The sequence below is a fragment of the Biomphalaria glabrata genome, chromosome 5 (assembly GCF_947242115.1).
Source record: "Biomphalaria glabrata chromosome 5, xgBioGlab47.1, whole genome shotgun sequence".
NCBI classification, from domain to species: Eukaryota; Metazoa; Mollusca; class Gastropoda; family Planorbidae; genus Biomphalaria; species Biomphalaria glabrata.
In genome coordinates this window covers 40,228,146-40,239,317 of record NC_074715.1, presented here as the reverse complement: position 1 = coordinate 40,239,317, position 11,172 = coordinate 40,228,146, and the positions used below count along the sequence as shown (strand labels likewise).

General features: G+C 30.2%; 1 protein-coding gene across 1 annotated transcript; it reads right to left on the bottom strand.

Annotated features, from left to right (window-relative positions):
- Positions 1-101: 101 nt before the first annotated feature.
- On the bottom strand, positions 102-9,520 carry LOC106077444 (uncharacterized). The gene is made up of 5 exons (XM_013238196.2): positions 8,287-9,520; positions 6,400-6,472; positions 5,338-5,413; positions 4,962-5,220; positions 102-2,858 (listed from the first exon to the last, which is right to left on the bottom strand). Exons 1-5 carry the CDS (start codon positions 9,385-9,387, stop codon positions 2,667-2,669), a joined length of 1,701 nt encoding a protein of 566 aa, XP_013093650.2. The 5' UTR covers positions 9,388-9,520; the 3' UTR covers positions 102-2,666.
- Between the last annotated feature and the right edge of the window lie 1,652 nt (positions 9,521-11,172).

Below are 11,172 nucleotides of genomic sequence, written 5' to 3'. Positions count from 1 at the left end.
GTATATATGGTATAAGAGGACAGTGAAATTAATAAAAGTCTTATTGATTAGTGATATTCTTAAAAGCAATTACAAGACCAAACAAACAAACCTCATTGCAATGTAGTTGTCTTCATTTTATTTCATGAAGTCTATTCAAACTAATGCAGTTAAAACATAACAAATCACATTTTCAAACAATTTAGCTGTTAATAGGTTAAACACTTTTAATAAGAGGTTGCAGACAGACAAATGAATGACAAGTTAAGTCAAAGACTAGAGTTTACAAACAATATGGAAGCCCAAAGTGGCACACATACACAAATTTTGATTTCAATTTTTTTTTAAATTGTAAAAGCATGTTCTGTGAAGAAGACAAAATTAGGAAGATAACATTCTAGGACTGATCACCTCCAAAAACTTCACTTCATTAACATCAAAAATATTTTTGTTAAAATCTAAAAACTTTAGATTATAATAAGAAAATAGTTGCAATAAAAATCTATATGACATCTATGCTACACATATGTCTAAATGTATGCAATGTAGATAAAAAATGCAAAGAAAGTATGGTAATACAATTTTTATAAGGTCTCTACCATAGTTTTTTTTTTCTTTACTATTAATTTGTAAAATATAAAGAATTTCACATTTGGAAACAAGTTCTCAGATCAATTTCCTAAACTGTTTAGTGGGCCATAATCGCTTGCAAATGTCTCGAATACAATTCACGTGTATATATATTGTGTAAAATGAGTTACAGAATATATTACCTAAACTGTTATCTAAAGTGTGAAATCATTATGACCGTTTTGAATTTTTTAATTCATGGAATGATTACATTAGTAAAAAGTTTGTTCATTGTAATAAGAAAAACAAATCTATATTTAATGACTATTTTAAAAGAAATAATATCAGCAAGATCAGAGCTTTTTTGCCAAAATGTTTTTCCTCCAGTCATGCCACATATAAAATATTAATTTTTTTACAAAAATTTAAAAAAAAATAATTCTTCAACCTGAAGAGAACTCACAATTTGTAAAAGCTTTCAGAAAAGTAACTGATCCTGTCTTAAACTGACTTCTTCAATAACATGTACCTTAGGTAACAGAAAAACATAATGCCAGCATGTAGTGATGGATATAGTTACCTTGTCTTTATGCATTTTAATGTGATTTGGTGGCTATGTGGCGCAATCTCAAATTCTTTCAAAAGTCATGATTTTTCTTTAATATAAATACATATATATAGGGCAACAGAAAGTGACAATAATATTACCCCTTTCTGTAACAAAATGCATCTTTCTAATCTATTTTACTTTAAGGGATTAACCCAACCAAAAAACAAAAAAAAAACTATAAGCATTCAAACACAAAAATAAAATTAAAAAACTTACACACAAAAAAAAAAGTTAATTAACAATGCAAAACTGGCCTTCATGTTGTGGTCAAGACACACATTCACACTTAAAAACTTATTGATCACAACCAATGCTTCTTAGAAGCTCTTTTTCTATATATGGGGCTGATGCAACGATGATTCAAAACCACATGATTCAAAAACAAAATTTAAAGTATGAAAATGTTTAACTTAAGATGCTAAAAAATGGCCTGAATATCAAAAGATGAAAAATAAAAGGTCATTTTGTTTAATTATACCAAAATTGATAATATATCAATTTTAATCAGCATGAAGTATTGAATATTCCTACGTTTTCTGAAATTCAATCAGAAATATTGTCATTCAAGCAGTAATATTTCTAGCAAGAAATTTACAATATAAAACATATTTATTGAATGGTCAATGTTAGCTTAGTCAAATATGTACAAAAATAAATGTAACATACTCCAAGCACACTATGATCACATTTGTGAACTAGTTTGGAGGGTGGGAAGTATCTAGAAAAAACTTTCTGTGCTGCTTTTTCAAAAGGTATTTTTTTTTTAAGTTGCTTGAGTCTGTATTTGAACTCAGGGTTCAAGCCTCCATGGTGGAAGACCAACATATTAGCCGCTGAGCTATACAGTATTTATAAAAATAGAAGGTTTATAATCTTTAAAAAAAAAGTTTATATTTTGAACATTTTTAGCAAATGACCTAATCCTCTAAACAAGGATACATAATTTATTCAATAAATAGTTAATTGATTGACTGATTAGTGTGTTCTCACAGACAATGAATAATTGTGCAAATTTTCAACTTGATCGGCAAATGACAAGTCAAAGTGAGAGAAATAACATGTACAAGATTCAACCCAAACAGACGGGGAAAGTTGATAAAGCTTTGTAAAAAAAAATAATTAACCCTTATGCTTTGATTTCTTAATTATTTCCTTAATATAGGGATTCTTGAATAGGTATTTTGAACTAATAATGTTTTTCAAATAGACAAATTACCAAGGGCACCAAACCTAGCACTGACAATCAAACTATAAAATATCAAACATGTATACAAACAAAAGCCTTTTGTATCAACTGGCAAGGAATGATGAAACATGAGAAAATGCACATTGAGCATTGGAACTTCAAACATGATCATAAAAAGATGGTGTTACAAAGTGACAGATCTTATCTTGGACACTAAAATAATTAAAATCTCTCAAATGATATTCAACAGCCATACAAAATAAATTAAGTACCGGTACCTGAGGACACTTTCAGTGCGATTGCTAAAACATTGTATTGTCATCAAGATCTCAGAAATGGCTTTTCTTCATATGGATCCAAATAGTTGTCAACATTACCTTGATATAAAAGGTTTCTGATATCCCGAAACAGCTTCAATGCCACTCCTAGTTTTTTAATTTTCAGTATACCACCTAAAGGAGGGCCCACAATATCTGATCGTCGTAACAAGCCCAGAGCTGTGCCATCCAAGTCCTGCAAACAAGCAATTTCTATATTTAACATTTCAACAATCAGTGTAAGACCAATTTTACTTGAATTTAAATGCATATTAAAGATATTTCAGGAAAAAGGGAGAAATTGGCCAATGAGCCTAAAGATTATATTATGTAAAGAAGTTTAGAGACACATGGCACTATTGATCCACCATAGAAAGAGATGAGATTTACATCATCTGCCGCATAAACCACAAGGTCTGCAAAGGGAAATTAGCTTACTTTTACTTAACTTTAACTTTATTTGATAAATAAGTGAAAATAATACAGAAAAAGAGGTGGAAGAGTTCTAGATGGGAGAAGGTGTGCCTAAATTGTTCAGCAGAAACCATTTAGGACAGTTAAAGAAATTGATAACAAATAAGCATCACCTAAAATGAGAAATACATAAGCTAAATAAACAAAATAAAGTTTACAAAAGATTCAACTGTACTGATAGACTAATTAAACATAAACATTGGAAAAAGAAAATCAAAGTAATAACTTAAATTAGCATTGGAAAAAAATGCAAACTACAGCCCCATGAAAACCTAGTTGTATTGAAGCCAAAATAAAATCATTGGAAGGCAAGAAGATGAATGTAAACATGTTATTGAAGAAAACAAAATGCTAGAATGACAAAGCAGCAGAGAGACCAAAAACGTGTGACAGCAATATAAGAGAAACATCCATATATATATTGTAAGAGAGAAAAACTGGAATGAAATAAGACCCAACTCAAAGTGGACCTATTGAGGGGAGGAAGGTGTACATGACAGTTACATATGAAAAGAAAGTATTTAAAGCTATTTCACTGAATATTTTAAGCATATTCTAAATGCATGGAAATGGATTATGACTAGCTGTTAGGGCACTCTTTCATCCCCACCAGTGCAATGAACTTAATTACATTTGGCAAGCTCAGGGGGGTTTTGTTTTGCTTCTCTATTGGCCTATTTGTCTCCTCTAGTATGAAGAACCCTTAAAATTTTATCAATACACTATTTCATTCTATCTATGTGGACTACAACTATATACCAACTATATCAGTGATGCTCAACCTAATTCAACCTGCGGGCCATTTTAACTTTCGAAACGCGTGTCGCGGGCCACATCAACAAAAAAGATACGAAAAATGAAATCAAAATTCACCTGAAACTATTTGAAACTATTGGATCTAGTACTTACATTAATTAATGGGATAGTTCAAGTCTATCATTTTTTACGCGTCTTAAAATGGTTTCATTTCTCTACTTAAAATGTGAGCAACATTTTAGCTAACTTTACTACCAACTTATTTTCATATTTTCGGTCCTCCAATCTCCAGGCGTAGTTTAACCAATCTTTTAGACTCCGCTCAAACCAAGAAGGCCTTCATATTTGTTTTACAATGTCGCTATAGCCTACATGTTGTTTTTTTTTTGTTGTTTTTTTTTTGAAACAGCCAGACTCTCTTTACAAAACAAATATGTTGGCTTATTATCATGTTCCACACAAAAAAAAGATCCATTCCCTTTTCCTGGTAGATTCTACAATCAGAGTTCCACTTCATAAACTCATAATCGCACACTCGTTAAAGGTCATGTATCAATCCATCACAGAAAAAGTGAGGGCCCTAGCGAAGGTAAAAATACATTTACAACTATTTTAAAGGGGGAGGATTATCTACTTTTGTGCTGATGCTTCGGCGGGCCGGATGGAACCACATCGTGGGCCGGTTATGGCCCGCGGGCCGTACTTTGGGCATCACTGAACTTTATGAACACCATTTTATCAAAAGTAATCTGCTTAACATAAGTACCCTCTTATTTATTCAATTTTTATATTTCTCCAGCTGGATGAATAATTGTGAATTCACTTTAAAATATAAATAAAATGAAACTTTTGATGTTTTAATTGACAAGTTTGCTGTATTGTTTTAGTAAGCCTTATGGATAAACACAAAGGTTATGTGTAGCCAGTGTGATTCATTTATAACATGACTAATATTATCTTAAGGTGGTCAGCAATGTATAAAACGGAGGTTTATCAACCTAAAAAAAAAGTCCAGCTTCATATCATGCATAAGAATTTAAATATTGTATTTATTAGTCTCTAGACTTACATGTTCCAGCATACTCTGTGCTTCTTCTTCATAACCTTTACTCAAGAAATATGAAGCCACTTGCTCAGCTGTCCAATGACTAATATCAGGGTGTGGAGAAGTTGAACATGCTCTCTCTCCATTATCAACACTTGAGCCATCACAAAGAGAAGCATGTTGGGAATCTTCTTCCAGTTGATCAACAACACTAGTGTTGCAGCTTGTTGATGGTGAAGGATATTTCTTTGGTCGACCTCTTCTCTTTTTGTCAAACTGAAAACTGTCCAATAGTTAGCAAAATTAATTTTATTTTTAAACTTAAAGAAGGTTCAAGCTTATGACAATGATTTCATTAACTTTGCAACCAAAAACAAAATATTTTTCAATGTTAATGTACCTGTGGTAAACATTAGTCTCAGATTTTTCAGAAGCTGGTGAATTTGTTGGAGTTGGATAAATAGACTCTTTAATATCTGAAATATAATACCAAAAGTGAAAAGCAGAAAAAAAAATATTGGGCAAGCATTCTGCACAGCACTGGCCACTGACTGACCAATGTGTTATTTTACACATTGATATTAACTTTGCTAGCACTGGGGAGTGTGGTTTTACTCTCAGGGAATAACTTGGTATATAAAATTTATTTCAGTAATTTTTAATGTTTAATTTTTTTTTATTTTTTTTTTTAAATTTAGGTATTTGAGAGTGATTGTTCTTTGTTTTGATTTTAAATTGTATACAGGACCAACACATTCTTTTTAAAAGACAACATTGTGTTAGTGGTTCTTCTTTTTCAGTTTATTTCACGGAATGCAATATAATGTAAATAATTAATACAATTTCAGAGTGTATTTGATAATTTTTAAAATGAAATTTGAATGGTAAGATGTGTTGTGCTTTTTTTTTTAATTTTCAATATTTATGGATTAAATGTATAATTATATTTTTATATATTATAAGTGTAAATCTTTCAGGATATCACTTATTTAAAATGAATTTTTAATAAATTTTCTTTTTCTCTAGAAGGTTTAAACTTTATAAAAAATATTTTCTTTATTTATTACACTTTTGTAGCCTATTCATTTTTATTTAAAATGAAATCAAATATATATGTTAGATTATATAATAATAATATAAAAAAAAATAGTTTTAGTAACCCTATCCCCATGCACATTTTTATTCCTCACAGAAAACAACATGTATGTAAAAAAACAGAATTAATGACAACAACATAATTTTTTTTTCCAAGATTTTCATCATTTTAGTAACAAAACACACAAAAAATAATTTGACTTTAAAATAATAACATTTTATTTATAAAACACTTAATATACATTATCTCCAACCACCCCCACTGATCCACAAAAAGCATACTGAGCCTGCTAAAAGCATGAAAGCTGGGCTATATAAAAGCAATCATAATAATTTTAATAGATAAAAATGTTAAATAAAAGTTTACCTGTTGTGATCTTGTTTTTAACTTTAGTGGGTAACTCTATTTCAAAATCTGGACCGTGATCTTTAATGATTCGCTGTGAAAAGTGGGATTTTGTTAGAATTTAAATAGTTTATTAAAAAATAAATATATTACTTTTTCAAGAAGGCCTCTAGAAAATTACTAATGTTATGGACCATAGATCGTTCACTTGGTTGATTAGCAAACAGTAATTTTATGTGGATAATTAGAATGCAAGACTTTTTTTGGTGGTTAATTGAAAGATCAAACAATTTAAAAACAACAACTAAGTCCTCTTGTGTGACTTTTTTACCAGTGAGTTGATATAAAAGCTTTGTAGAAAAGGAAATCTTAGAATCAGAGTTATTATAGATCATCTACGATCATCTACGAATGAAGTATTTTGTACAATTTAACTTTTGAAAATTCAACTTAATGAAAAGTGGTAAAAGTGTTATGTTGTTCTCTGTACATAGTAAAATAGTTTAATTTGAACTAATTTAATTTTCAATCACCCGTAGTGGAAATAGAGACATGGCAATCAAGCGACTATGGCTTTTTCTTAAATTATATCTCTTTGTAAAACCATTGCCTTAAAAATAAAATAAAGTCCAAAATCTACCTAATGGGACATCTTTTTAAAATGAACATGTTTCTGTGAATTCCCCTACTTTTAATGTGGTGGATCATTTTACACATCAAGCCAGCATAATTTCCAATCACTTTTTAATGGAGAAATCATCCTCTGGCTAAAGCTAGCAGTGCTTTTGGTCATCTTCAAACAAGAGTTAGGAAGAACAATTAATATTAGTCTCCAACTGCAGATCAATGTCTACAAAGTGATGATTATCACAACCATTCTGTAAATATGGCTCTGAGGCATGTGCTTTACAGAAAGGATAAAGCAGGTTAAGTCGATACAAATAATGATGTTCTGGTGAATGCCAATGTTGAAAGTAGCCATACAGGGATTACAGTTCATCAATTACACTAGGTGTAATATGATGATTATGAAGGTGTCCCTTAATTACATCAGTTTACTCTTACTGGCATAGAGAACACATAGCTGCAATATATAGTTTCTGAAACAGCTGGAGAACTCTTGTTACAGAGACTACTGCACACATACATTTTATACCCAAAGAAAATAGATCTACCATTTAAGAGAGGTTCAGATGATGAAAAAGAAGAGAATATTTATTTAATATAATTGCATCTTCCAATCTTTAAGCAAATGAATATGTCTATAAAAAGGGTCTATTCAAAGAAAAATGTCTAAATTACGCCCAAAAAAATGAATCAGCTTTGAGTGCAGACTTTTGTATCAGCTGTCTCACAATACTAGCAGTGTTGTATTTAGACTTGAAAAAGGTTAGGGTTAGACTTGAAAAACCCTTTAGAGGCTATGAGAGATATATGCCTATGATGGGGCTCTGTATAATTACAGATAGATATAAATGTCAGCACAAAAATTTGGGGGCCTTAAACTATATACATCTTGATTTGCCCTAACTACTACACTAAAGACCTGCAGGCTGAGACACCTTTAATTTTAATAAGGCCAGGTCTGGAAAGTTGTATTGAATCCCTATTGATGAGAAATCAGTCGAAGATTTATGGTTGGATAAGACAGACTTATTTAAAATTCTCATCATCTGAGAGACACTGAATTGTGTGTTTAAACAAAGATGTCAAAGACACTACTGCATGGCAATGGCGAATAAAGGACGAAACAAAAATAACTGAAAGGACAATGATGAGTGGACCTAAAATCTGGTGGGAGGCTGTATAGTATAGCATGAATTGTACAGAAAATGATTGCAGTTATACATTAAACAGCTAAAACAGCATTCATCTAAATTAGATCTCAAGTATCCTATTTTTAAATACCTTTCGTTTTGAAGGTGGTCGCAAAGGAGCATTTTGTGTTTGCATATCCCCAACAAGATTTTCTTTTTCCATTTTTACTTTCTTGACTTTTTCTACATGAGTAGATCTAATTCCTGTATTGATGTTAGTTTCCGAATGAAAAACACCTATATTAGATTTAGATCTACTACTATTTGCTTTTCCTTTGGGCTTTTTAATTTCAAATGTTTCAGTAGGTTCATTTACAATGTCTTCAGTCTTGCTGGAGTCATCTAGATCTAGATCTAATATTTGAACACAGTTCATATTAACAGAATAAAAGTATTTTGTGTCTTGTACACTCTTACTCAAATTACCTCTGGTCACTTCATTTTCTAAGAACTCATACAAAAATGCATCATCAGAAAAGTTAAAACCTTTTATTATTAGGAAGTCTTTTATGTCTCCCAAAGTGGAACCAACATCTTCTGACTTTTGTGTTTCATTTATAGCTTTGATTACATTCGATAATAAATATAAAATATCCGAGGAAGAGTTACAATCAAAGCTATGATCTGAAGACATCGTTGTCTGATCTAGATCTAATTCTGTTTTAACATCATTAATATCATCCTCACTTAACACATTGTCAGATGTGTCCTTGTTAACTGAATAGTGAACAAGTAATCCGTTACAGTGTTTCTTCAAATAACCATTTGTTATCTCATTTTCCAAGGCATCTCTTAAAGCAGCTCCAGACAGAAAACACTTTTCCTCTCCATGACTTTCTTTAAAATAATCTTCAATGTCCTGAGCCGTAACACCCGTGTCTTTTGTTTTTTCTATTGCTTCTATTGCACGAATAAAACGTTTCAGCATTCTGTTCGAATTCATAATCTGACCTCCTAATCGTCCTTTTTTCCACTTCGAAACATCCCTGTAACTTGTATTGTTTTTGTACACTGCTTTCACAACAATTCCACTTTCAATAAGTGATTCAAGAAGACTTTTGGTTTGCGCAAAACTCATGAAATATCTTTTTTTCATTCGTAGACTTATGCGTGATAAATCAGGCCGAGCTTTCCTGTGTTTCAAATGATTGATAGTTTCTAGAATCCATTCTTTTTCGTTTTCCTCGAACATCTTTTAATTTTCAGTAACAACGAATTGTAAAATGCATCACACAATCTAATTATTTAAACTAATACACATTTTATTATTTTTCATGAAAGCGACGGTAGGTCAACACACGCTCGTCTAGATCCAATTTCTTCCAGTGACGCATGCGCAATTTTAGTTTCAAAGTGACTTATGGGTAAAAAAAAAAAAAAGATCTAGATCTATATATTATATGTAATTATCTTCTCTTTTAAAAGTAATGGCTGTAATGTAAAAGATACATATATAAACAACAAAATCTATAATATATATATCGGTATTAAGGTTCCTAATGCATCTTGATGTATTATATAACTGAAACTCTAAGACAAAATAGATAAATCTAGATATCTTTTTTATTATCTTATTTATTACAGACTTTACTTCAAAAAAGAAGATAATCAGGCCTACGCTCGTACGTCCTAAGCATTTCATGTGTCAATCTAGAATCTAGATAATCTAGACATGCATGTTCAAAATAATTTTTTAAATATCTGAATAATTATATTTTTTTAAAATATAAATAGGGCCTATATATTATTTATAGGCATATGTAGATCAAATAATAAAAATAATAATAATTGGACAGGATATGGTTGTTGTTTTTTTTTTGGGGGGGGGGGGGGATCCGAGTGTGTGTAATTATTTTCACATAATGTATTTATATGTATATAACACTCTAAATTTACGTAATTTTCATTAAATTTAAAGGTAGTCCGTTTATTTTTTTTTTTCAGAGGTAGTCTTTTGTACTATATAGAATTTAGAATATTAATTTTCTTTCTGGAGCACAGACATATTATAGATACAAATATCATACAATTATAATACTGCTATTCACTTTCATTATGAAAAAAAAAGGAAAATTGTGATATAGAATCTAATTAAAGGCATATCATCCTGTGTCTCTTTTCTTATATATATATATATATATATATATATATATATATATATATATATATATATATATATATATATATATATATATATATATATTATAATTAACCCTCACCCTACTGTGCTAAAACTAAAAGCGATCCACTGACCCACTAGCTTTGTAATGTGGGCGAGAACGAATTATATATATATATATACTAGCCTGACATTACTGCGGGTTTTAGTTTGTGTTTACTAATCTAGTGGATTGGATTTAGATGTATTATGTTAAACTTATAAGTTATAAGTATAGCTAATGATTCTTTCAAGTTTTTCTCTTTCGATACGAAAATAAAATTGTCTTGCGAAAATGGGTTTACCCAAAGTCAATTTACCCAAAATTCATATCTATTAAAAACGTAATAAGAGATAGATGAATAGGATCTAAAGTACAATTAAAACGGGTTTACCCGATTTGTTAAATGAATGGTAATATAAGTAAGTCAGGATATTTTTAATTCTGAATTCGCAGATATATGGCACGAATTTATGTAAAAATGCTTTTGAAACACAAATTTGAAGGTTAATTTTATTAAATAATGAAATTAATAGACTATATTTTGTATTTTCATGTGTCAAAGTAAAAAAACTATATGTGCAAAGTGTAGTTCTTAAAATTAGATCTAGATTTAAATCCTTTCGATCTTTTCTCATGTCAACATTGTAAACAAAGTCTAAATCCATATGATACTATAGCTTTAATAGTGTCGGTCAACTTTTTTTTTAAGGGTCTTTATTTTAGGGCTACACATACACTACGGTCTAAGTTAGTACCCAAGGAACATTTCTGCCAAGTTTTTATCAAGATTGGTCAAGCGGTTTTTATTTATATTC